Here is a 27,257-nt window from a genome sequence, read left to right as displayed (position 1 = left end):
AATTCCATATTACCCAAGCCCCCCACTGCCACCTGCCCCCAATCAGGCCATAGTTCTTGATTAGGAAGACATAGTCACAGTCCTGAGAGTTGAGTTTAATAAAAATGTTCTGTTAAAAGGAAAAAAGGAAGAAGGGGGGGGGAGGAAAGAATTGGATTCTATGCCTTAGCTCCTTTAAGCCTCCCCAATCCCCCCTCCCCCTGCATATTTATAATAAATATCTATGAATGGGATTGAAAGATTAGAACTTTGGAACCAAGGCTAATATTTGAGTATGTTCTCATCCGGCAGAGTGCACTTTAAAGACTCCAATCAATCTGAGAATATATGAGGAAGGTTTTAAAAATTGAAAAAGGGGATGATGCTGATGACTGATGGGAAGAAAGAAAGGTGTTTCCAGTGTTTTAGGGAAAATAAATGGGATATCAGGAGCTTGGAAGAACAAATACAAATACATTACAAATACGGTCCCCCCAACCGTAGGTAGAACACTGGATGCTGTGGCCCCACATTCTTAGAAAGACAGGAGATTCTACCAGTGTTTATTTCTTCCTATGGGGTTTCCTTTTTCTTTATCTAACAGGTGAACTTTATATCTCCATGGCCATCGAAAAGATCTGGACAGAGTGCTTCTATTATCTATTAGTTATTTACTGATCAATCTTCTACCTGCATAAGCCCAGTGACTTTATTTTTAAAGTCCAATTAAATGCCTTAGCTTGTGGCCTGGGAAAACTTGCTGAACACACCAGAGGGATTTAAAGCAGTTGCTGGTGGTGCCAGTTAAGATGATATGTTTGCCGACAGGAAGAGTCTCAAAGCCATGTTCTGTTTCCAGGCCCAGGAGACTCAGTCTGTCTCCCCAGGTGGGTCAACTCTGAATCTGTCTGAGATGGATGATAGCCGAGCCAGGGGTAACTGGTTAAAAGGCCAGCAGTAGGTGCTCCACAGAGGGGAAATGGAGTCTGGGAGATCCGAAGCAGGATATATGGATGTGGAGTGAAGGAAAAGGTGATTAGCGCTGCAGCTTCCGTGTCTGTGTGGCCAAGAGCTGTGTGTGTGCCTTGGGCTGGTTCTCCAGGTGTCCTCTAAACACAAAAATCTCCTCAGTGAAAAGATTCACTAAAATCCTGGAAGTGGAACCACCATGTCTTCTCAGAGGGGTTAGATTAGTGCCACCTCTGAGTCACTCATTCTCCATTGCCCAAATACCGGCGTGTCAGTTTCTCTTCCCTGGTTCTCTCTGTCTCACCCACAGGTGTATGTATGCACAGACAGACTTGAATCACGAATCAGCAAGCCAGAGTGAGAGCTTTTAAAATTCAGAAAGCGACTTATAGCTTCATTAAAGCAATATCTTTGCAGTGTGCCAGGCGGATGTCCATGGATCGGGAATAAATCTTCAGTCCCTCTGCCCAGGAAGTGTGACTAAGCGACTGGAGCGGGTCCCTCACTTTGTTTACTTCTCAGAATAAATTCTCTCCTTTTTCTATCCCACTTCCTCCCTACCCTCAAATCTCCCCAAATTCTTCTGGAATAATCCTTCCCAATTAGCAGCATTTCCACCCTTAAGTCCACCGAGATAGCAAGACATGTCCAGCTGGCTGAATCTTACCCCTGTCTGACCATTACATTGAGAAGCAATTCTAATTTTATGAAGTCCTTTGGATTTTCTTCTTAAAGCCTGAGTTTCTCTGGCAGTCAAAGATAGAATTGGGGTGGCAGGGGAACCGTGTGCATGCGGTCACATTTCGCAACCCCTTACCACTTTAGACCTGGAGACAAGAAAGTGCCCGCATCAGCAGAAAAGGAACTGGGAGCAAGGCCGCCAGACCGACGGGAACCAGCGTAGGAAAGATCGCCGGTCCGTGGGGGTGCGGGGGAGGGGAGGGGACTAGGTGGCCAGGGTAGTATGGAAAGGGTAGGAGAGGAAAGAAGGAAGTCCTCCTTAGGTCTGAGAAGATGCAGTCGCGGGACCTAGATTCTAAGGGGGAAAGGGCTTTACCGTAGGAGGCTAATCAGGGGGATAGGAAGAGAAAAGGAGAGAAGGGAGAATGAGAAACTTAAGGGGACAAGAAACCGAAGAGGGAAGCTTGGAGAAAGATACAAATGACCCCACCGGCTTAGTGGCGTGTTGAAGGAGAGCTAACACCCGCAGCAAAGAGACAACTGTCACTACCTGGGTGACAGATCAGTCCCTCCCTGAGTCTCTACCCTAGTTCCCACTAAGCAGCTTGCTACAAGGAAAGTGGCGGTGTGATGACCTTCTAGGGATCAGAGATGCCAGCGACACTCTTCTTCCCGGGGGCCGAGCCCTTCCTGGCACTGTCCAGGGAGCCCCCGAGGTGCGCGGGGGCAACAGGTTGAGTGCAAGCTGTCGAGAGAGTGGACTTCTTTCTCTGTCCTCGGAACCCGCTGAAGAACGTGGCTCTGCCACTTAGTGGCGAAAGGCGGGAGGGACAGAGTAGGAACACGGAGGAGGGGCTGTGTTCCTGAAGATGGGTGGGCAGAGGGGGTGCTCCCTTAAGGGCAGGGAGGCCCCCTTCTCCTGGCCAGCTTAGCAAGGGACACACTGCACTCGCCCACTCTGGGCTTAAACCTACCCCGAGGGCGCTGCCATCTAGCTGGTGGGGAGTATTAATGGTCGGGGTTTCAGGATTACGGGACTAGTAACAGGCTAAAGGGGACAAGAATGCCCATCTCGCGGACAGCTGCTGCCCAATCCACAAAAGTGGCATCGCCCCTTACTGGTTCTCTCCTCCCCATCTGGGGCACTTGCCCTTGCGCGGTTCCTGGCTCTCTTCGGCCCTCCCACCTTTCCGTCCCCTGGCCTCTGCCCACCTCCATCCACACCACCAATTCTCCCAGAGCCACTGACCAATTGCCTTGTCCTCCTGACACGGAATGGCCACCCCCAAACACGTTGTCCTATGAAACTGGGCAACTCCATCTTACCCAATCGGTTGGAGCACTAGAAACCTCTGGACTTCCTGGCCCAGCCATGGACAAATTTTGTTTTATTTCTCCCCAAAGATTGATTTATTTTTAAAGTCAGTCTCCATATTCTTATTGTATAAATATTGTGAAGGGAAAACTCTACCTGTCAAAACAAATGGACCCTGACCTTTCTACCCCAATGTTTATAGAGTTTCATTTTACTCTTGCTGAAACTTATTCATGACAGATTCTCTCCGTGGATGATTTTGACCTCCTCGCCACTGGGTAGGGATAGTAAAGGGGTGGGGGCGGGGCTTGAAGGGAAGGACTGAAGTGTACTGGGCTCTGGGTAGTCACATAGGGTGATTTTCCTTCAAACATTTTATCTCTGGATGCTGCTGATTCCTTCTCCCTTATCTGATTCTCCTTGAATGTAGATTCCACCCCCCTAGAACTCTTCTTAAAAAGAGTTGGGACCCCTAGGGAGATTCCTCCTCAAATCTCCAGTTCCTGTGCCCATGGATATCCCTACTTCTAAATATTCTTCTGTCCTCCAAGGAAAGGGTCAGGGTAGCAGCCAGGCCAAGTCTCAAAAAGTCCTGCTTCTAACTTTTATTAGCCAACTGCGACTAAAGAGAGATGAAGGTAGAATAGGCATTTGGAGGCATCATATCAACAGAAACATGGAGAGGGAGCCGGAAAGTCCTAGAGGCAAAAGCACTAGTTTGCTGGCCTTGCTAATGATTGTCACCAGCTGCAGCCTAGTCGTTTTCACTGGGTCCCCAATTGGGAAGAAAATGCCCAAAATGTGTTTATATCTTTGATAATGACCCAGTCAATGCTACTGATGACATATATAGTGTTAATTGCAACCTTGCCAGAAGACAGTGGGCTGGCTTTGTAGGCGCCAGGGGCAGGTCGCATTTCAGGCAGTCTTTCTTGGCCCCCCCACCCCCATCTCTCTCGGTTTCACACACCCCTGATGTGCGGTTTGCATGTTTGCAAAAGGGGGTGAAATTCATTCCCTTCTTCTTTCTTCTTCCCTCCCTCCTTTTCCCCCCTTCGCAACCCGGAAGAGCTCCGCTCTCTACAGTGAGCATGGGAAGGCGGAGGGGAGGGGGCTCCTAGGAAGGGTGCACATCACCCAGGTTTTACCTCTCGCTGGAAGCCCGCCTGAGATGCGGTAAGCAGTTCCAGCGGCGAGGGCGGCAGCGGCGGCCACTGTAGCGAACTCTGCCTGTCATTTCTGCCTTCAGATCTTCTGCAAGTGGGGGAAAAAAAAATAAAAAACAGCTGCTCTCAGGAACAAGCTGCCCAGGTCAGTGGATATAGCTCTCTACCCTCTCTCTCTATTCCCTCTCCCTGCTCCACGTGGAGAGAATTAGAGGAGGAGGTCCTGGAAGAAAGTGAACTAGACCCCAGTCCTTATTGTTCTTTCTGGTCACTGGAAATGTTGGGCTTTCTGCGGTGACCTTGGACGAGCAGTGTGTGTGTGTGTGTGTGTCCTTGTTTGGAGAAAACAGTTAGTAGAACTAGGAATGCAAAGAAAAACTGAACAGAAAAATAAGAGCTGGTGGGAATGGTTTTCCTCTGCAGGGAGGGCAGAGGATTGGAGAAAAGCCATTTTGCTCAGGAACCTTCTCCCAAGGTGGCTGCAGTGTCCAAGTGTCAATTTCGTGTTTATTTTCCTCTGCTTACAAGTGTATGTTGAGCTCATTGTCTCTGCATATAATTAAAGAAACAGATGTGCACTCCATGATAAAGTTGGAGCCCAGATGTGTCAGAACCTGGCATCATCTCGAGCAGCTGGTGGTCGGGAGGCACCTTTGCTTTCAGAAGCATCCTCAGGTGGGGAGAAAACCGCAGCTTCCCGGAGGGAGTAACCGGGGTTGTGAGGAGCAGGAGGGGCATCTGGGACAAGATTTGGACTTTCTCCCAGGACCCTAGACCTGCAAGACATCGTTCATAGTTCCCCACAAAGACAGATAATAGGAAGACTAGTGAATCCGGGCCAGGCAGTTGCTTTTATAAATGTAATTTCTTACTCTTGGATACTGCAGGGTGCTTGAAGAAACTGACACTGGTGATTCTGTCCAAGGGCACGGGGTGGAAGTGAGTCTAACTGCAGCATCTCCCCTCAGTTTGGGTTTGGTTCCCATGTTTTCTGATCCCTTTCTCCTCTCCCATAGCCCAAATTCACTAGAACCCTGGGGTAATGAATGGGAGACTGAGAACTTTGAAGAGACAAACACTGAAGTAGCATTTCAGAGGTCCTTCTATCCTTTTTCTGTTGCTGTGGAAAAGGTTGTGGTGGTGGCTTATTCCTCCGGTTGACAGACTGCAGACCAGGGAGTACCAGCCAGGCAGGTTGAGTCCATCCAGGTGTTTCTAAGTGAGATGCTTTGAGGGTGGGGGTCCAACGTGCTGTTTATGGGGAGGATGTTTACTATTAAATTGTGTGCCATTCAGAAGAATACAATTGTTTCCTGCTGGTTTGAACCCAGGTTGGGATGTGGTGTCAGTGCAGACAGTCCAAGACCGAAGTGGGTGTCAGGTCGCATGGGGCTTTGCTTATTGATTGATTCTCACAGTGGAATCAAACAGAAGGCCCAACTTCTAGGTTTATTTAAGGCAGTCATTCTGCAAGTTCTAAGGTTCCTGGCTTGAGAAGGTAGCTGGGTTTGGAGGATGTGAATGAGTGGCAGCGGTCCACAGCTTACCCTCCATCCCACTAAGCTGCCTCTGCCAGCATTGGGGGGAAACAGTGCTGGGGCTATTCTGTTCCCCACCAAAAGCCTGGACATGGGGCAGTGTGCACTTTCCTTTATTTAATATTTTCACTCCACCTTCTTGCATAAGAAGTGAATGGGGGGGGGGCTGGGGTTGTAGCTTAGTGGTAGAGCGCTTGTATTGTATGCATGAGGCCCTGGGTTCGATCCTCAGCACCACATAAAAATAAATAAATAAAAATAAAGATATTGTGTCCATATACAACTAAAAAATTTAAAAAAAAAGAAGTGAATGGGGTCAAGCAGAAGTACAGTGAAGGGAGGAGAGCTGTGCTTCTGGGCACTCATTGGTAGAGTCTTTCTTTTGGGATGTCCAGCAGCCCGGAGTTACACTAAAAAACTGGGGAAGGGGCAGATACACAGGAGCCAAATGGCTGAGACCCCTTCTGGCTATTTGTGTCCAGAAACTGTAGAAGGTGGCAAAGAATTAGGGATCCTGATAGCTTATGTGGGGGCAAATAAGAAGCCTTCTATGTTCTCTAGTACTGGGTTATTTTTAACCTTTTCTAAGATGCACTGCAATATTACATGCTTGGTGGTTGAGCCATTTTACACCTAAGTGTACATTTCTGTCCTGCTTTTGTCTTTGTGTGCAAACCAAACATTTCTGATCTTTTTCTTAATGATTGTTATAAGCAGAAAGAGGCTTTGCAACAAGGAGGGGGGTAAGCCACGGGAGACCCCATGCTTGCTGTTGGGCCAACTGGGACTGGAGTGTGGTTGCTTGGGCGCGGCTGTCAGAAAGGATAAGAAAAAAAACAGTTGCCAAGTCCCCTGGCCATGGTCCCCATATTGCGCCGTCGCCGAGGGTCTACAGCGCAGTGAAGAATAGAAGCGTGTGTCTAGTTGGTGTTTCATTTTATATAACAAATTGCTGAAGGTCCACGAGGTGGCAGGCAGCGGAGAGTCGACCGTGAGCCGGGGCCTGGCTGGAAGAGACCGCCGGCAGAGGACAGCCGCTGACCAGGCGAGGGCCAAATCCTTCTTTTTTGCACTTCTGAGCTGGGTGGATTCATGGCTTTTACTGAGGGATTTTCAGCACTCCGAAAACAGAAACGATTAGTGGTTTTAAAAGCCTGCCTCCAGTGTCTCCAGGATCTGTACAGAATCACCTCCCCATTTCCCTTACCCCTGCTGTGAACACTGCCCCCCACCTTCACGCCCGTGGTCGATTGTCTCGAAACAATCACATTCCAGTTCCTCAGGCTAATCTAGAGAAGAAGAAGGAGAAGGAGAAGGAGAAGGAGAAGGAGAAAGAAAAAAAGAAAAGAAAAGAAAAGAAAATCCGCACAATATCCCTAGATAAAGCCCATCTGCAATGCCAAACCAGAGGGACCAAGGGAAGTCAGCCTAGCAGAGGGTTATGGCTGACTAGTGGCTTTGAAGATGGGTGATCGCAAAGTGGTGGGCGACCAGCTGGGAATGCTGGGAGGCCAAGGGGAGTGGGACAGGCCTAAGCCCCATGAGCACCCCTTTTCACCCGAAAAATACTTCGACCGGGTATCCCAGGCGCTCAAATGGTGCATCCCACCGTCGGGTTCGCCTTTTCTGGGCTATGGGGCCAGAGTTGGATGTTTCAGCGGTTCGGCCTGAGGGTCGTCTTGAAAGGAGAGTCATGATCTAAAAGCAGCGAGTCCCTGGCTGGAATCAGTAATGCCGTAGGCGGCAGGGTAAGCGGCCTGTGGCCGAAGAGACAGACGTCACCACGCTGGGACACCCCCATTCTTCCTCTTCTCCTGGGGCTACCACCTGTCCTCCAAACTGCCAAGGCCAGGAGGTTGGACGAGCTGGGAGATTCACCCTTCCTCCAGGGTGACTCGAATTCCTTTCAAATCACCCTTAAGGGAAGCTCTTTCTCTCCTACCCAACCTCGGGGGTTCCCCTCGTTAACACCCCCCCTCACGCGTGCATTGTTATACCCGAAAGCAGAAATCCCCGGTCTTCTCCCGGCCGGTGTTCCCTTTCCGCTACATCCCTACCTACCCAAATTTTATCTTAACTACAATCAGGGGTTTTCTCAACCCGTGAAAAGGTGGTAGTGGCGGAGGGAAGGCCAGGGTCCCTTGAAGCTGGAGGCCCCTGCCAAAGCTGGGGCTGGGGCTGGGGCTGGGGGCGGAGTGCGAGGGGGAAATCTCCCAGCACAGCTCATCTCTCTTTGACTCTCCACAGCTCGCTCGCTACTCCTCCTGGCCTGGGCGGGTTTCCTTCCTAGCTTTAAATGGTGACAGATGAATTAAAAAACAAAACCAAAAAACAGTAAATCGAACCACACACCCCCCGAAATTGATGGCTCATTTCACAGGGAATGTAGACACCAGGCCCTGGGCCGGTGGGCGTGGGAGCCAGAAAGAGCTGCGCGTGCAGAAATCTTTTGCCCTATTCCTATGGGTTTCCCTCTTGGACGCTTCTATCGCCAACGTTTTCCCGTTGCCGAGTGTTTTGGGTCCTTTTCTACATTCTAAGTCCTGGAGTTTATTCGAAAAGGATCAACATTGCTGAGCCGGAATCCTCAACTAGTTTTGTCCACTGTCCGTTGCTTTCTCGTCACGTTTTGATTTTGTTTCCCACTCTGCATTTCAGCTTATGCGGGAAAGAGAAAGGGAGTCTGGGTGGGAACTGCAATGACAAATAATATATATTTAACCTGTGCGATCGTCGGGCACCGCGCCGGAGCGGGCTCTCCAGTGGTTTCGCCAGCACAGCCTGGCCCCGCAGTGGCGCCTTGGGCAGTGTCCCCGGCGTAACCCTCCCGCCCGGCAGCCGGAGAGCTGTTTATACAGCTTTACCTGTGCTATTCTCGTATCCAGTAAAAATCCTCGCCCGGCCAAGGTAACCTAATCCGGGGGCCGAGTCGGAGGAGGGGGCAGTTGAGACCCGCTCCGGTGAGGAGGGAGGTGTGTACCTCGCCAGGAGCAGGGGTCTCTCCTTTGCTCCTCCTCCTCCCATAGGGAAGGAAATTCGTCTATGGTTCGGGTGACCGAGGAGGGAACCCAAGGCAAAGGGAAAAGGAAATCGGCTTCCACGTCTCAGTCTTCCTGGCTCTTCTCTAACAGGCATTGGGGATCCGCGCGCGGCGGCTGCAGCGGGGACGCGCGCTGCCAGAAGGCACTGCGGTCTCAAGGGCTCCTGGCAAGAGCTAGCGAGGCTGGGGACCGGCTTCCCTCGTGGCCTGGCTCAGGTTACTCTTGCCCCAGTCTCCTCTTTACAGCTTCCAAGGCTGAGATAAAACAGGCAGGGAAAAGGAACCTGCACCTCCCCAACCAGACCTTCCATCCTAGGCAGCCTGGCCAATCTTCCCGAGCACCCTGGTTTTGGCGGCAGCCCGCACTGGGAATCAAATGTCTCTTGGTGCTTATTGTTTCTTGCTAATTGTTCCAACAATGGACACTGTTAAAACTGAGACACCCAATTAAAGGCCCCGCCAGGCCGCCCGCAGTTCCTGGCAAAGCACAGGGCCCGGGCCTGAGGTTTGCAGACTGCGGGGCCGCGAACCCGGCTGGTGAGGGGCGCCGGCGCCGGCCTCAACACCTCTGGCCTCCACTTCCTCTCCAGACTCTCAGCGACCACGGCCGCTTCACACCATTTTTATTGACTGATCGTAGCCAGGAAGATTGATCGAGCTGGAATGGGCAGGGACTTCTCCCCCAGCTCTCCGGCTCGCCAGGGCCGGGACTGCGCTCCAGTTTCTGGTGTTTGGTACCGCTCTGCGCCGTCCCCGCCCCCCACGCCCCCACCCCCCACCCCGCAGCCTAGCAGGTTCCCGGCTTCTTTTCTGTCTTTAACAGCGCGGTCGGGTCCGCCCAAGCCGGCGCCGCGGCTCCAGAGGGAGGGACGCGGCGGCGCGGCCCGGCTCCGCTTCTTTCTCCCGCCTGCAAATATTTGCTGCCTCGCTGGAAATCCGACTATTTCGCGCGCCCTAGGCTTGCAAAGTCCTTAAGTAAACACGCTCAAATGACCGCCCCGGGCGGTCTGAGGCACGCTCACTACCTCAGCGCGGGATTAGTAACTTTAGGACTTCGACCCCGAGGCTTGGCTCTGCTGATTACCCTCGGCGGGCAGCGCTCCCGCCCCTGGGCTGTTTCTTCCCGCATCTCGGCCCCGCGGAGCTCGCCCGGACTCGCCAATAGCCAGGCTCGGGTGGTTGCGTGGATTTCCGTTTTTGGGGTCCGCAACCCCAGAGCTGAGGTCTCGGAACCCGCTCCACTTGCTTGCGCCTGGGCCTTCGGCTTCTGTAGGAGATCGGGTTTCTCCACTTCCACACAGACAGGGTCTCTGCGCCCCTAAGAGGGCGGGTGGGAGGAACTTGCATATGGACATGTGTTGGTGGGGGGTGTCCCAGTTTACCCCAACCCAGAAGAGATAGTCAGACTCCATTTCTTACCCTTTCCCCAAGAGGGCACACATACCCCGCTCAACTTGACGCCTAAAGCAGCCGCCTTGAGGCCTGGGGTTTCACATAGGACAACCTGGCTCCCGCCGACTCACGCACCGCACCAGGACCAGGCTCTTCTGAGGGTGGTGGATGCTCTGTCGCCTGCTTGGCTCCAGGATGCTGGGTTACAGGCATCCAGGCCGTTCGCCAGCCCCTTACCCTAGTGAGGAAGGCCTCGTGCACTACGGGAGCCAGGGACCCTACAGCAACCGCAGCGGCAGTGTTCTCCTAGGTCGTCTCCTCTTTCCTCCAACGGAGCTCCGCCGGCCGCTCTCCGGGAGGACGCGACACTCTCTAGACCTGGCCGGAGCCCGGGTGCCTGGAGAGAGGGGTTCGGCAGGTCTACAGGAGGGCTCTGATGCGTCTCCATAGGCGGCGGGGATCAGCTTTGTGGGCTCTGGCAACAAGAAAATCAGGACCACCTTTCCCTCCTTCCCCCCGGCTTTGAGCCCCCTCCCCTCCCCCGCCCGCCCGGGGAGGAGGAAGCCCGGCCTGCATTTGCCGGCGAGGCGGGTCAGGCCGGCGCCTGGTCTGGCCCAGACCCCCGCAGCCTTGCTCTCTGCCTCAGGCCACGCGCCACAGCCTCTCCGGTCTCGCTCCCTTCCCCCTTCCTTCCCCGTGGGTCCCCGGGCCGACCTCGGCCCTCCCTCTCTGGTATCCCCCTCCCCGCCTTTTCCCTCCCCCCGTTCTGTGCTCCTGACTCTAGGGCTGGGCCCGTGACGTCAAACCCAGTGTGGCGTCGGCGAGACTGGCCGGCGCGGGCCATCAAAAGAGCAACGTCCTCTTTCCCAATTACCCACTGTCAGTCCGGGAACAGGGGCGGACCGGCTGGGAATTACATGTTAAATACCCCCTACAGGCTGGCTCCATTTCCCCGGGCATCCAACCCTAGGCCCCCCACCATTCTCTGCCAGCCGCACACCATCTAGACCTAGAGGGGTCTTCGAGATCTTTTATTTTTCCAAGGATGTGGAAGGGGAAGAGGTTGCCCTTCTGCATCCCAGTTCAGTCCGAGTTGGTGCTTGTGATGGAATTAAAACGAATACCCCCCCCCCACACACACACTCCCACTGCAGAACCCCTACACCGGAAGGCCTCCTTGCAAAAATTTCCTTTTTATCTTTTAACATTATCCTTAGGCTCGGAAATTAGCATTTCAAGTCCTGCTGTGAGAAGCTCTGTGTGTGTGTGTGTGTGTGTGTGTGTGTGTGTAGGATGGTTCCCTATTGCCCTTTCTAGGGCTTCATGGTCTCGGTGCCCAGGACCAAAGAGCTACACTTGGCTTTTCTGAGAGGCTCCGAACTGGAGGCTGGTTGACACCCACGTCTTGACTGACTCGCAAACTCTTTTCATTTTTTTTCTTTTAACTTCCATCCTTAATCCCGGGCCTTTCAGCAAAAATGTGTGTGCGTTCTCTCTCCTTGTTTATGGAGTGGTTTCCGGTGAATGTTAGACAGCAACTAAATAATTAAAAGGTTTTGAAAGCGCCGTGAGCTGGAAGAGATGCTGGCAGTTTGACTGGCCCAGGAGAGACAAGTGGTCAAGAGTGAAAGGAAAATCGATGCTCCTTACTGGGCCGCCCTAATAAACGGGAGACCAAGGTGGGCGCAGAGAAAGGCAAGAGGTTTTTTTTTTTTTTGCTTTTTGTTTTAAACTGAGAAAATTTTCTTCCTGTTCTATATTAGAATTTCAACCCTGGTTTCAAACAAATATCAGGTTTGAGAAGGTGAGGATGCAAAAGAAGGTCCAAATCCAAGACTGTGAGGACCCACTCTTCCAAATTTTACCAATCTTCCTATAAGGATTATGTTTAAACAGAACATTCCACACACAACAAACTGAAGCTGAATATTGATGTTTTTCCTTCATCCTGAAAAGAATCCTTCAGGACTTACTTTTTGGGGATAGCCTCTTCTATACTGATAGTTTGTATTTATGGGAAATTTTACGGGGTAGAGAATTGAATACGGAATAAGGTCTTCAGTTCAAACAGTCCCACCCAATCAAACCTCTCAGCCCAGTCGGTGAGAAGGCCAGTAGGGGAACCCACACTTTCTACTGGCATACTTTGCTCTGGGGTGGACCTGGGTGGAGTCTTCTTTTCCCGCCTGACCCTGCTCTCTGGGGCAGCTTGTTCGGGCGGTTGAAGCAGCCTTAGCGCCACTAGGGGATGCAGTGGCTCAAAGGACCGAATGGGGCCGGAGAGGTTGGAGCCCGCCGGGCGGGCCAATTGCGGCCCGGCCAAAGTCTCGCCCGCTGATTGGCCCTTCTTCAGGCCCCGCCCCACAAAGCACCGCCCCCTCTACCGGGCGTCTGGAAGTCGCGCTCCCTCCGCCCGCGGCTGCTCACAGGGCTGACCGAGGCCGGGAGACCCGCAGAGCCCTGGCTAGGTGGTTACTGAGTTCTGTCTGGGAGGCCGGGATTTGGGTCGGTGTAGGGGGCCGGTTTTCTCGGCCGGGGGAGAAACGCTGGGAGCCCGAGTAAGTAGAGCGAAAGGGGAAGTTTGGTAATTGGAGCTAAGAGTTTTGTCTACTCGGACTGTTCTTGGAGGACCAGCCACCCCCCTTTTCACCCATCATGATTGTCACTTAGGCAAAAGCACACATCGATTAGAAATATTAGGTCTGGAAAGGACAGCTACAACAGCTGAAGCATTTTCATTGGGGAGGCTTGTGAAAGCAAAAGGCCGGGGAATCTGGTGACAATGACAACAAAAGTAACACGTTCAATCAAATCCATATTCCCTTCACTTGATTCCTCAATCTCTTAGGAAATTGGCCCAAGAAGCAAATCTTAAAAGTATGTTCATTTTAAACATTTTTTTTCCCTGATCGGTGTTACATGCACATAGCTCCAAATTGATAAATTCTCAGGAATACACTATGTTGAATAATAAAGTTGTCCATGAAAAAAAAAAAAGTCTGAAAAAGAGAAGTCGAAATTCACTTTATGAATGGAGCAGGAGGGTTTCACCGGGTCGGAATAATCTACCGAGCCGGTAGGAGCTGAAGCTACATTTAAAGGGCCAGAGCGCGAAATCTCCTCTGCCCGCCCCCTCCGCCGCAAATCCCGGCCGGCCTCGCCCACCCTGCCTGCGGCCCCTCAGCCCGAGGCAGCCCTCCACGGCGCCCCTTTCCGGTCAGTGCAGGGTGGGAGGAGGGGCGGCGGTGTGCGAGGGGTGGGGGTGAAGTCCTGGAGCAGGTTTGGGTTGCAGTTTCCTTGTGCTGGGGATCCTGTCCCCTCCTCGCCAGCGCCAGGCTCCTCCCCTCGGCGCGGATGACACTAGAACCTCCTTAAGTTGCGTCGCGCCACAGCTGTCTGCGAACACTGAGCTGCCTGGCGCCGTCTTGATACTTTCAGAAAGAATGCATTCCCTGTAAAAAAAAAAAAAAAAAAAAAAATAGAGAGGGAAGGGAGAGGAAAGAGAGGGACGGAGAGAGAGCGAGACAGAGCGAACTACGCAATCTGACCGAGCAGGTCACACGCCTCCTCCTCCTCCTCCTCTCTGCTCCTGCTACCCAGGTTGGTACTGTAACTTTTTTTTTTTTTTAAAGTTTGATTTACCACCATCCACTTGGGAGGACTTTTTAAAAAATTAAAATTCAGCTCTCCTTTCTGGGAGGGTTTCCTGTGGCTGGAAAGAAGTTCTCGGGACCGCTGTCCCCAAGGGAAGGACTTGTCCTCCAAGTTGTAACCAGTCAGTTCGGGGCTCCTGCGAACCTGGCAGCTGGGGATGTCCTTGGGAGCCTTGCTTCCTTCCAGCTGTGTCCCAGCGAGCGTGTGCGTGTCCCGGGTGCGTCGGCCCGCGGGGCGGCTCGTGGGGATCTAGAACCCTTCAGAAATTCAGGTGCTAAAATATTTACCGACTCACGCGGGTCTCCTCTTTTCTCCCTTGCAGGTGACCCGAGGAAAAACTGAGCGCTGAGGAACCCCGGTGCAGAGGAGCCTCACTTGCAGAATTCCAGCGTCCTTGCCCCTCCTCTTACAGTTCGGCCCCCGTTTATCCGGCCGTACCAAGTTTTTGGATTGTTTTTTTCTTTTTCTTTTTGCCACACTATCTTTCAAAGATTTTCCCCGCCCCCCAACCCTCTCATTTGCTCACCTTTCCTTCCCAGTCTTCCCATTCTCCCATTGAAACCAACCATTAAACGACTCTTCAGCTCTCGGACAGCAGGAGTCCGCGGACCTCCCAGGCAGACCGCCCTCCCTCTTCGCGCGCGGGTTCCGGGCCCGGCGAGAGGGCGCGAGCGCAGCCGAGGACATGGAGGTGACCGCGGACCAGCCACGCTGGGTGAGCCACCACCACCCCGCGGTCCTCAACGGACAGCACCCGGACACGCACCATCCTGGCCTCGGCCACTCCTACATGGATCCAGCGCAGTACCCCCTGCCCGAGGAGGTGGATGTACTTTTTAACATCGACGGTCAAGGGAACCACGTCCCGTCCTACTACGGAAACTCCGTCAGGGCCACCGTGCAGAGGTACCCTCCGACCCACCACGGTGAGTCCGCCTGGAGTGCTGGAACCCTGCCAGCCGTGCCGCTTTGGTCGGGAGGAGGGGGACTGAGCCGAAGCCCCTAAGTGCCCTTACTGGTGCATTTACAAAAAAGAAAAAAAGAAAAAAAAAAGAAAAGAAAAAGAGAGAAAGAAAATTGGGGCCCGGAAATGGGCGAGGAAGCCGTTTCACTGGTTGTGAAAGTGTGTTTTAAAAAAGGGTAACAGCAGGCGTCTCTCCTAGCTGGTGTCCCTTGGGCCTAGCGCTCACCTGGCGGGCGCCGAGTTGCAGCTCTCGGTCCCCGAGCGGCTGCAGGTTAGGGGGCCCTCTGTCCCAGGCGCGGGACGCCGAGGCTCTGCCTCCGCCGAGCAAGGATCCCGAGGCGGGTCAGCCAGCGCTAGCCAAACCGGCCAGGAACTCGACTCTTTTCACAGGGCTTCCCTGTTATCTAGTAGGTTTCCTAAGGGGCGCTTCTGCCAGCGACCCTCAATTTGTTTCTCAGGGCACATTTTGATAAAGGCCCAAGAGACGTGTTTATTCCCACTCCTCTCTTTTTTAAGCTTTCCCCAAAAGTTAGTGCACTTGGTTTTTAGGCATATCTTCCCACTCATGGCTTAGGAAACGGCATTCTGGTGCTTCTACCAGTCTAAGGGGGAAAAACTACTGCCTTAAATGTGAGGGATTTTAGGTTTCCTAGAGTCCCGGCTGCACAGAATTTTCCTGCGTCTTTGCTTTCAGGTTGCCTCATTGCCTGCAACGTTGGCCTTATTCTCTCCTGAGGCCTATAGTAGTCCCCTTAGGCTCCTACAGGAAATTTAGGATCCAACAGGGTTTCTTTTTAAGTAGGAAGAATTCCAGTTGTCTCCCTCCCCCCTTTTCACCTTGAAGTTTAGGAGAGTTCTGAAAAATAGGTCCAGCCCAGGGTAGTGAGGGGAAGAAAGCTCTAACACTTTCCAGCTGTAAGTTTATTCCTAAAGAATAAATAGGAGCAAAAATTCAGGGTGAGAAAACATGAGGCTTTCTCAGTTGAGCCAGACGGGTCGGCCCTAGTCCCCCTACTCAGAGCGGGCTTTGGCGCCGTTGACATAGCCCCTCCGGCAGCAGGCGTCCTCTGCCCTGCCGCCGCCAGGTTTTAAACAATCATTTCTGCGGATGGGGCGCTCTTTGCCCATGTTCTGTGCAGATCAGCAGTTAAATGGAAATGCGGTACATGCAGACTTAATGTTATTTACTATACTACTTCCTGCATAATATGAATCTTAATCCTTAGTGTTCAGAGAACTCTGAGCCCCTAGACTCCCTTCCCTTTCCTCTCTCTTAAGATTTTAGTTTCAGTATTGTTCTTAATGGTTGAAAATAATGTCAAATGGTGAGGCAGGTCCTGTATTAAAAGATCAATAAGTGTGTGGATTTGCACTAGCAGTTTAAATGTTTCCCTCTCGGAGAGTGTGTGCTTATGTAAGTTATGGCTACCTTAGAATTGTGTATTTTAAATGAAAGCTAAATATACTCTGTGTATGAGTCATCCTTAGTTTAAAATACACATAAACTGGAATTTTGTGTCTTGGGGGCTCAAGTGAAAATCCAGATACTGAACTGGTGGAATCACAGCTTTGAGGGTATATGAGGCTTGTTTTAGTTTCTTCTTCTATAGGATTTGGGAGGTTGAGAACAGCAGAAAAAAAAAATGCCATCCCAGGGTCCAGCCTGGGAAACTTTTAACAGCTTGAGCAATGAAAATTTCCTTGCAAATCCCATTTCAGGCTTTTTGGAAGCAGCCTTGCCAATTCTGAGCAAGTGCTGCATTGGAGTTTTTGGAGATAGCCCTAAAACATCCCTTCTTCTTCCCTAAGCCTTTTCCCTGCATGCCGCTTTGGGACTGGGCCTCTGTTTAGGGTCCAGGGTTTCTCTTGGTGTGACCAGGCTCTGTCCTTCAGGCCTCATCATTCACAGCTGACTCTCTTATCAGGCTGACCGGGATTAAGTCTGGATTGGGGAATCCCAGCCATTGAAAGAAGCCAATAAATCTAGTCAGGTTCTAGAGAGGGGCCTCAGGGAATGTGATTTAGACAGTGTACCTAGAGAGGCCAAATAAGCCAAGGGACCTTGCTCCTTTCCTTCCAAGCATCAGTCAGGCACTGAGCCCTTAGTTCTGCCGAATTTAATGAGATGTGGGTGTGGGAGAGAGGGGAGTCCTCCTGCACCCAAGGAGTGCTGGTCAGGTCCTCCTGGGACCACAGGGCTTAGAGAGTAGGCCTGAACCCAGCTCCGGGTGGATGTTGGGGGTTTCAACTGGGAGCCTGGGGTACCATGGGGAGAGTCCCCACGTGTGTCTGAGAGCCACACTCATAGGCATTTCTCTCTTCTGTCCCTTTTCCACCACGGGCGTAGGGAGCCAGGTGTGCCGCCCACCTCTGCTGCACGGATCCCTGCCATGGCTGGACGGCGGCAAAGCCCTAGGCAGCCACCACACGGCTTCACCCTGGAACCTCAGCCCCTTCTCCAAGACGTCCATCCACCACGGCTCCCCTGGGCCGCTCTCCGTCTACCCGCCGGCCTCGTCCTCTTCCCTGGCGGCGGGTCACTCCAGCCCGCACCTTTTCACCTTTCCGCCTACTCCGCCGAAGGATGTCTCCCCGGACCCGTCCCTCTCCACCCCTGGCTCAGCTGGCTCGGCCCGGCAGGACGAGAAAGAGTGCCTCAAGTATCAGGTGCCGCTGCCCGACAGCATGAAACTGGAGGCGTCGCACTCCCGCGGCAGCATGACCACCCTGGGAGGGGCCTCCTCGTCGGCCCACCACCCGATCACCACCTACCCGCCCTACGTGCCCGAGTACAGCTCCGGACTCTTCCCCCCAAGCAGCCTGCTGGGGGGCTCCCCCACTGGCTTCGGATGTAAGTCGAGGCCCAAGGCGAGATCCAGCACAGGTAGGAGCCACCTCTGCCTTAGAATTCCTTTCTCTTGTTTCCGCATCTTCCTGCTTCCCTTTCCTAAATCCAGAGCCAGGCAAAAGAGACCACCAAAGGGGACCCTCAGGGGAGCTGGGGGTGCTCCAAGGCCTTCTGAGATCCATCACCTTTATTCCCATTCTTCCAGAAGAATGAGAAGAATGAGGTGTGTCCTCCTATCTCTTGTCTTGGAAAGCTAGGGGAAGGGGATCTGATTTAAAACCCCCCAGTGAGCTGGGAAAAGAAAAAGCAAACAAAAACAAAGTAGTGCCCTGTGCTGCCAGTCTAGGGACTTCTGGATTCTGCGGTAACCTTTAGCCGGTTTCTAAGACCAAATGGAAGGTCGGGGAAAATAAATCTTTAGTGTTTAATGCTAAAACGAAACCTCCTCAAACCTAAACAAACACAGGTCCCTCCTATGACCCCTTTGGCCTCTGTCAGTCTGATTGTTCCTCTCTGCTCAACTCAAAGGGGGTCATTCTGTCTATAGCAGGGGACAGTCCTTTATAGAGACATGTATAAATAAATGTGGGGGAGGGGTGGAGGAAAGGAGAGAGAGAGAGAGAGAGAGAGAGAGAGAGAGAGATAGACATGTTTTGAGGAGGAGGAAGGAACCTGGCAAAAGCATCGAATATATCTTTGCTGGAAAAGGGACTCTAGACCCAACTTCTGGGAGCTGGAGGTGGCTTCCCTTTGGGGAAGTATGAAAAGCAAATGTCCCGTGGCCCAGTTAGTTACCTGCAAGGTCGCTTAGAGCTCTCAATGAAGGCAGGGGCAGGAAGCTGTCTTAGGACATATTCCTCTGTTGATCAGAAGCCAGAGAAAGTTAAAAAAAAAAAAAAAAGCGAAAAAAGATTCTCCAGGTATATGTGTATCTTCTAACCCTGCTCATTCTCTTTCCAAAAAACAAACCCTGTTTAGAGGCATGCTGCATAGTTAGTCTATTGGTGTAGTTGCTTGCATTAAAACAAAAACAGGAGCACACATAGAAACAGATTTGTGCTTTGAGAATAAAATCATCCATCACCAATTCTGTATCTAATTGAAGCAGTTTAGTCAAAACAGAGACAGGGATTCTCTTAGACATAATTTCGAGATGATTGTCATGTCTCCAAAGGAGTGTTCATTTCAGGGTGGGCATCTATCCTGTGGTCTGCTCTAATTGTCTTTGCCACTGCTGTCTATCTGTATACTATATATATATATATATATATATATATATATATATATAAAGTGAAAATCACTTGTCATGTAAGGTTGAGATGAGCAATCTCCAAATGGGCGCTCCCCAAGCTCTGGTTTGGAAAACTTCAGAGGGAGGTTCTGGGAGCCCAGTGACCATGAGATCAGTTTTCAGGTTTTTTTCCAGGGTGACATTCACTCCGACTGCCTGAGCAGGACTGTCTCTATTTAGTTGATATGTTTTAGCTAATCCAATTATTTTCAGACTGCTGCACGCGACAGTTGCATTGTTTATCCCGAGCCAGGAACTTTAATAGAGTCCGGATGCGGTTAGGCTGACAGAAAAACTCAGACCTGCATGTTCAGTACATGAAAGTAGGCAGGAGGGAGAGGGAGGTTGGCTAGTTGGGGAGTCAAAAAGAAAGCAAGAGTTAGGGAGAGCCGCCGAGCATAGTGGCCCTCCAGGCTTGGGGGTTTAAGTGGAGGGCTGGGGAGAAATGGGGTTACAGCTTGGCTCAGAACAAGGGGCTGGACAGCAAGTCCGTATTTTGAGGTTGTAATGGGATTTTTTTTTTTTTTTAAAGTTCTTTTTACTGGTAGGGTTGTGAGGTTGGGGGAAGATCGTGGTCTCTGAGGCCGGTGTGGTGGTTTGTTGGGGGAGGGGACAGAGTGACTTTTCCAAAAGACTCTGGTTTCTTTGCCCTCGTTTCTGTGTTTGATTTCCACCCCTTCGACTGTGCACACTTTCTGTCTTAAGTTTGCTCCGTTCTTTTCTGTCATTTCATTCCTTAAGGTTGTGAGTGTGGAAGAGGAAAAAAAAAGAGCTGGAGTTTCCCTCTGCCAAACCTAGGGATACCTGCATAGCTATTTTATTTTTTCAGTGAGAGGAGGGGAGAGGAGGCCATTGCAATTTGGGTCTTTACTTCCTCCTTATTCCTTTCTCATAGACACAGAAACCAAGAATGGTGCACCTGGCCAGCGAAGGAGCTGGGACTTTTGGAGTGTGGAGGGGAAGTTTCCAGAAGCCCTCTGTGTGCAGAGGGTGGACTGGTGGGAATTCTGGAGGAGGGAATTCTCTTGGGTTTAGTGCTTTCTTCCTTCTTGCCTCTTCTCTCTTTTCTTCTTCTTTGCAAAAGCATTCACTGAATGAGGAGGCCAAGAGAGGGTTGTCAGGGTTGTTTGCTGCATTTTGGAAAAAAACGGTTGAAGCTGTGGTTAGGCACCTATTGCTTTCTTAACGCCTGGGCTTTCAGTCCTTGGATATGTCTTTGCAAACAAAAGACAAAGCCTCTTTGCAGAGGACCATTTCTCAGCTTCCCCAAACACCTTTTGACCGTGGGCATCTCTACCTTCCTCTGAAAAATCTCCTGCCCTCTTCCTACCCCCTTCACAGCCCAGTTTCAGGGTTTCAGTCCGAAGCCCAAGGGGTGTTTGAAAATGGCTGTTGAATGTCAAGAGGCCTCACAGCTCTGTGGTTCTTGTCACCTAAGAAAGAGGTGTCTGCCCGAGCAGCTCACTATAGGCAGGGGGCGAGGAAAGGGGAAGACAGAAAGCAGGAGACAGTCAGGGCCTCCATTAGGAAAATTGGCTGTGTGCTGAAGTCACAGACTAGAGGCAACAAGGAAAAAAAGAAAAAAGAAAGGCCCTCACGAGGCAATCACAAACTTGCGGAGTGAATCAAGACAGAAAATTGCTCTAGTGTGCAGAGCCCTGCCGAAGAGCAACCGTTGCTTGCTTTCAAGGGCCTTCTGAAAAGGAAGCTGTCATCCTCCCTCCTGCCTGACAAAGGAAAGGAAATCAGACTGGTCATGTCAGGCCAGGAGACCGCCCCCCCCAACTCCCCCAACCTCCACCAGTGCCGGGGTGCCTAGGAGCAGGGAAGCCGACCACACTGCTCACCTCAGCAGCCACCCTACCCACCCTACCCGGGCCCAGCCCCCGCTGCTGGTGCAGGAAGCCTGAACCTCCCCCTCCCCCAGCCTCCTGGCTCTGCCCTTCTGCCTAGAGTCCCTAAGTGGCCCCTGTCTGGACATCATGGGGAGTGGGCCTGGCAGCCCAGCCCTGACCCCAGAAAGGGGCTGACCCAGCCTCACTTGGGACAAGGAAGCAGCAGGGCCTGCAGCCTCCAGGCGAGGGCTGCTGCTGGCACCTCCTCGCCCACTCGCCCTTTCCTCTTTCCTTCACACCTCCCCCACATCTAGTCTGCCACCTCCCTCAGGCTCATGATCCAAATGAAAGGTACCTGGGTGTGAGGCACTCCAAAGCCTTCTTACAAGACTTGAGAGGAGCTGTTGACTACTAGGAAAGTGCCTTTGGCCCCCAGTACAGGGTTTTTGTGTATAATCATAGGTGCTCTTGGACACAGAGAGGGCTCTCTCTGTAGACCCCAGGCTAAGAACCTTTTTGGAATCTGGAGCAAAAGAGAGAGAGAGAAAAAAAATTTCTGCTCAAAGATTTATTGAAAGCATAAATAAGACAAAAACTACTTGCATCATTCCTGACCGACAGAAAAGAGGACCAGATTCACTTTCATTTGCCCAAGTTTTTAATTTTCCTGTAGATTTGTCCCTGGAGAACACCGCAGGCCCACAGGTGTGAACACCCGTAGTTCCCTTATTCTTGATCTGGGGGTTTCCAAAGGCCCAGTAGATCTCAGGGCTGCCAAGGCAGGTTTTTCCTCCTTTTAGGGGAGTCAAAATTCCTAAGTGCCTGTCTGGATTTTCTTCTCCAACTTCAGTCTTCTTCCTGGTAGGCTGGTATTAACTGATGAATTTCTCAAGACAAAGCAATCTTAAGGACTCATCTTTCTCTCCTGCCCACCCTGAAGGTGTCCCTCCCAGCACCTGGGCCTAACTCTGTGGGACCAACTTGAGTTGAGCTGCTTGTCCCAGCTCGCTCCTGGGTACTAAGAAAACTTGTCACTATGGGCCATCCCTTGGCCCCCTAAAAGTGAAGGAGATTCTCTTAGAAAGTATCCTCCTTTTCCTCCTGTACATTTGAAAAGAAATCAGCAAACTCTCCTAGGTCTTAAAATGGTAATTTAAGGGAGTGTCCCAAAGAACTTTGTGTTTGTAGGGGGTGAGTGTGAAGGAGCTGGGAGTGAATGCCCCTGGATCAGCCTGGCCTGGTTGAGTTTTCTGTTTATTTTGTTTGTGTTTTTGGAGAAAGAGAAACTGCAGGGAGGCCTTGGATAGTGAGCTGACCAAGGGGCACCCACTCCTGGGCTAACTCCAAATCTGCATTTGATCCTCATTCTGTCTCTTCCAACCTTCCTTTTCTGCCCTTCTCCCCACTTCCCCCTCTTCTAGATTCCTTACCTTAAGTTTGTACTGTGTTTCCCTCTAGGAACCCTAGCTGGTTGGGCTAGGGCCACAGTTCAACTTCAATTCCTGTAATAGTCACTGGAAAGCTGAGAAAAATCTTGGCATTTACTAGGGAGAAAAAAAAGAGAATGTGAAATGAATGGACCTTGTTGGGTCTTAATCTATTGCTTTGCAACCAGGGACATTTACAATTTTATTGGAAGTAAAATCTAAAGCCCCAGTACTCTAATAAGTTATCCAATTGATCAATCTATACATCTATTTATTATCTGTTCATCTATCTAGTCATTGATTAATCTTTCCTTTTTCCCTATTCTAATCTTCATTATTTAATCAATCTACATAGACAGACCCTACTGATGATAATGGTCACCTTTGTTTTCCTTTGAGGAAAATGAATGAAATGCTTTGCTTTTGCCACTGTCCAGGGCTCAGAATTTTCTCAGGGAAGTATTTCGAGTTGAAATCTGCCTTCCTTCTTTTTCCTACCTGATCTTCCCCATCAGATTGAGCAGGCCAAGAACAAGGTTCTGTGGCTATTTATTCATCTGCCACTTCTTTGGACATGATCTGTTTGTGTACAGGGAATAGTTATGCCATCAACCAAGGGCAGTAAATCTGGGCCACTTTGGAGCACTTAGAAGGAGATGGGGGTGGGAATTCTTCCCCAAAAGAGGGGGAAGAAAGAAAAAATTTTCAGTTTCACTTTTTCCTCCTAATTCTGAATGTTGTCTGCCTTTCTGTGTGTTTTCCTTCCATAAGTGACTTATCTGTGATCTTGTTTCCAGAAGGCAGGGAGTGTGTGAATTGTGGGGCAACCTCCACCCCACTGTGGCGACGAGATGGCACCGGTCACTACCTTTGCAACGCCTGTGGGCTCTACCACAAAATGAATGGACAGAACCGGCCCCTTATCAAGCCCAAACGAAGGCTGGTGAGTTCTCCCTGGAAGGACAAATCCCACACTACCCATTTTATGTTTTCCATTTCTTCTCTCTAGGAAGGGGAACTGTCTACAGGAATTTGGTTAGGATAGATCAAAGTCATGTCAGCTTGCTTAGGACAGTTTGTCCCCCCCCCCCCAAATTAGACATAGAGAAAAATGATGTATATATTTTTTTCCCATCATGTTTTTAAAGTCACCTGTTTCCAGGACATCGATTTCTGAGTTATCAAATCTGAAATGTATTCCCCAATAGGATACTTGTGTTTAGCAACACCGGGAGAACCGATTTAAAATGCATAGGAAATCACCAGGTCACAGACAGAAAAATTGAGTCTGAGGATGGACTATTCCAGAAATCATCCAGAACATGCTCCTGAAGTAGTAGAAGGAGGGCTCTCAGGAAGTAATCATAGACAGACTGGGTGCTGTGGGTAAATCTCTTGTGCTCTTGCTTTAAGGTTGAGGGGGCCAATTAGCTGAATTTCAGAAGCAACAGACATTAAGCTTATTATACTTTTGTATCCCTTCTTGGTCTTAGAAATTGAGGACTTTTCCTCAGGTAATTCCTGTGGGAAAAGTTTTGTGATTCCTGTCTTGCCTCTTGATCTCAACTAGCATATGGTGTTGTTTTCTCTTTGAACTACTATCAATAGGGTGATAACTACCCCTCCCCCCACTTTTTTTTTTAAACTTTGTTTTTAACTTCTTGATTATTAGTATTACTGAAGAAAACCTGATACTGTCAAGCATTTATGAAAACTTCCAGGAGGGGTTCGTTGCCTTTAGAACCTTCTATTGAATAGAGAGTACATGTAACTGAGACAAATAAAAGCAGACTTGGCAGATGCCAACTAACCACAGTTAAGAGATCAAAATGCTTTTTATGGTGCTGAAATTCACCAAGTGGAGAGGAAAGGAAGGGATTTCCCAATGCAGATTAATGGATGAATTGGCATCCATCAAATTCTAAGGGACAAACAAGCAAACAAAACCCTACAAAAAACACAAACAAAACAACAGCAGCAGCATTTAAAGCATCATTCGTCCTCCCGTCAGATTGTAGAACACCTTTCACGTCCTCTTTAGGAAAAGGAAAAGCTTTCTAGGGATGGAAGCGCCCACAACTTCAATTTTTGGCAGTCTCAGGTCTCTAGGCTTTATTCTGTCTGATCTTTGCCCCCATCTCCTACTTTCTCAACCTCCCCCCGCTTCTCTTCATGCAGTTTGGTATTTTTTTTTCCCTTGCTCTCATGTGCAAAGCTAACTTCCTAGGAAAAAGCTGCCGGATATCTGAGCACTAGAGATAACTCATAAACAACAACTCAGCTTCCCCAACCTAAACATCAAGATGTTTGGACAGATCAGAACAAGAAGTGTTTGAAAAAAAAAAAATGGCTGGAGGTGTTAGCACAGAATGAATGTGATCACACCACAAAAGAATGTTCTGAATCACTCAAAACCTGGCCTTAGTGGGAGAGAGAGAGAGAGAGAGAGAGAGAGAGAGAGAGAGAGAGAGAGAAAACAAAAACTAACAAAAACCCTTTTGTTAATATAAGGCATGGTATTATAGTTTTTTTTGTTTGTTTAAGGTAAAGAAGGAAAAAGGTGTAAAGGTCTCCTACTATAGGCTGCTGATGAGCACAAAAGTTTATTCGACATTTTCTTCTGTCTGCACAGATTGCAGAGGAGGGGGTCTACTTCCATTTTTCATAATTTGGTCTTTACTCACCTTTCATAGGAAATCTGTAGAACTCTGAGTAATAATTGTTTTTAATTTTAGAATTTATTGGTTGTCACATTTTAAACTGTCTTTTCTATCTTCATCATCTGCCCAGGGTTGTTTGATATTTCTAGTTCCTTAGAATTCATATAGTACAGGGAGACATTCAAAAGACATTCAGAATTTTTGTTGGTTTGTTTCTGAGCTTTTTGATGTATTTGGCTTTTGTATACTTGGAACCTTTTATTTTCTTTTTTAATCTTTGGGGCTGGGGATGGAAGCCGGGATCTTACACATGCTAAGTGCTTGTACCACTGGTAAAGCATGTGCTGAGCGTGTTCGCTACCCTTGCCCTAGAACCTTTCAATTTCTTCTTTCCTATATTTCCTGTTCCTTCACACATTGGCAGATTCACTGAAGACCACCCAACCCATAATGTAGCTAGCTGTTCCATGAGATGCATATCTAATATGCAGAATAAAGTAATGCAGAAAATAGAAGAAATAACTGAAGTGAAGATCCATAGATTTTTTTTTCTCCTTCCTGATGTTTTCATGTCTCAGAAGTAGCAAAAAGCTGAGCAGCCTGCTTTATTAATCTACTCTGCTCCTTCTAGCAAACCAAACAGTGTGGCTTTGACAGACTCTCTAGGTTTGCATGAAGTTTGTAGTATTGGAGAAGTACCCTGAGCCTGCTTATATTTGTGTTATTTTCTATATCCTGCCAAATATTGTATACTGAACTTTGTTGTTTGAAACTGTGATTTCCCAGTTGGCATTATGTGTTTGTATTATACATTCACAGTTGTCTGGCTGGGCAGTCTGGGTTATCTGACTATTTCTTTTAAAGAAGAAAAAATATAAGATGATGATAATGATCGCATGTAACCTACTTGTCAAAAATCATTAAGCACTAGTTTCACATAGGACTTTCTTCCCAAGAGTACACAAATGAAATAGTTATTTATTAAATTAGCACATGTCATAAAAGCAGGTGGGCATAGGCATGTGGAATTAAAATCAGCATTCTTGGACCTTGATGAATTATGTTCAAAATGGACCACAAAAAAGTAGCGCTTTCTCCACTTTGATAAGGGCTGTTTTTAATTTCCAGTTTCTTAGAATACAGAAAAGAAAGAATAATTAAAGAAAAAAAGAAGTCGGAACTTTGCTATTTAAAGCCCGTAGGAACATATCTGAGGAACAATTTAGTAGCTTTGAAAAGAAAAGAATTAGTCTGGTTAATTCAAAATTGCCACTGGGTTTTCCATATCTGGCCGCTTCCTGTGCTTAGCCTAACTTTTTGCTTGATAAAATGCTGATAGAAGCCAGGCGTGGTGGTATAGGCTTGTTAATCCCAGGAACGGAGGGGTGAGACAGGAGGATTGAAAGTTTGAGGCCAGCCTGGGCAGCCTGCGGAGACAGTCCCAAAATAAATATATATATTTACTAAAAAAAAAATAGGAAAGAGGGCTGGGATATATTTCAGTGGTAGAACACTTACTTGCTTAACACATGTGAGTCCCTGTGTTCAATCCCCAGTACCAAAGTGGGGACAGTGTAGAAAAGAGCACCGAGATCCCTGTAGTTTTCATTCCATGTTTAACCACAGCAGAGTTTTCCTTCTTTTTCTCTCGTTCTTTCCTTTTTGGAGCTGGGTATTCAACCTGGGGCTTTGTGCATGCTAAACAAGTGCTCTACCCTTGAGCTACAGCTTGAGCCTCCATATCAGAATTTCCTTGATCACAGATAAAGAGTAAATGTATTCTTCCTTCTCTTGCCTTTTTTTAATAATATTGAATCTAGGAGCAGGAATAGTTTTACAGTGCAGTTTTGTTTTCATCATGGGAGGTGAGGAGAAGGAGAGAGGAATATTTTAGAAGTGACCCAAGTTTGTATTTTTTCCAATAGTTTTAATAGCTTAATTTTTTAAAAAGAAAGTATGGACATAGAAAATAGTCACCTGATAAGTTTAAATGCATCCGAAAGTGAAAGAAGCTGGGCTCCATGGTGCATACCTGTAATCCCAGCAACTTGAGAGTCTAAGGCAGGAGAATCACAAGTTGAAAGCCAGCCTGGGCAACTTAGTGAGACCCTGTCTAAAATAAAATAAAAAGGGCTGAGGGGGTTGAGGCTGTAGCTCAGTGGTAGAGCTCTCATATAGCACAAGTGAGGCACTGGGTTCGATCCTAAGCACTACATAAAAAATAAATAAATAAAATAAAGGTATTGTGTTCATCTGCAATAAAAAAAAAGGCAAGGGGAGGGGTGCTGGGGATGTAGCTCACTGGTAGAGCACTCCTGGGTTCAATTCCCTGTGCCACAAAAAAGAAGAAAAAAAAGTGAAAGAACCTGCGTGTCCTGGAAAATAAAGGTAGCAATGTAAGCAAAGAATTAAAATTCAAGTTGAGACTGCCATGTGACCTGCCACGTTTCTCGGTGAACAATAAATTTCATGAAGTTGTCATAAGAGCAAAAGGGGGG

At 49.3% G+C, this 27,257-nt stretch overlaps 1 protein-coding gene across 3 annotated transcripts in view; it reads left to right on the top strand.

The window, feature by feature from the left end:
• The first annotated feature begins 4,092 nt into the window (after positions 1–4,092).
• The window catches only part of Gata3 (GATA binding protein 3), a 30,395-nt gene continuing 7,230 nt past the window's right edge, over positions 4,093–27,257 (top strand). The window contains exons 1-4 of one of the 3 annotated variants that reach the window (XM_046442353.2): positions 4,093–4,255; positions 14,057–14,660; positions 17,046–17,582; positions 22,897–23,042. In XM_046442353.2, the coding sequence (XP_046298309.1) occupies positions 14,420–14,660; positions 17,046–17,582; positions 22,897–23,042 (924 nt within the window). In that variant the 5' untranslated portion in view covers positions 4,093–4,255; positions 14,057–14,419. Of the gene's footprint in view, positions 4,256–13,503; positions 13,681–14,056; positions 14,661–17,045; positions 17,583–22,896; positions 23,043–27,257 lie in introns of those variants that run through there. The other 2 variants (XM_046442355.2, XM_046442352.2) reach the window with 2 other exon arrangements.

This window comes from Marmota monax, unplaced genomic scaffold, assembly GCF_021218885.2.
Source record: "Marmota monax isolate L192 unplaced genomic scaffold, Marmota_monax_Labrador192_F-V1.1 WCK01_AAM20220418_F8-fsc00072, whole genome shotgun sequence".
NCBI lineage: Eukaryota > Metazoa > Chordata > Mammalia > Rodentia > Sciuridae > Marmota > Marmota monax.
This window is presented reverse-complemented; position numbering and strand designations above follow the sequence as displayed.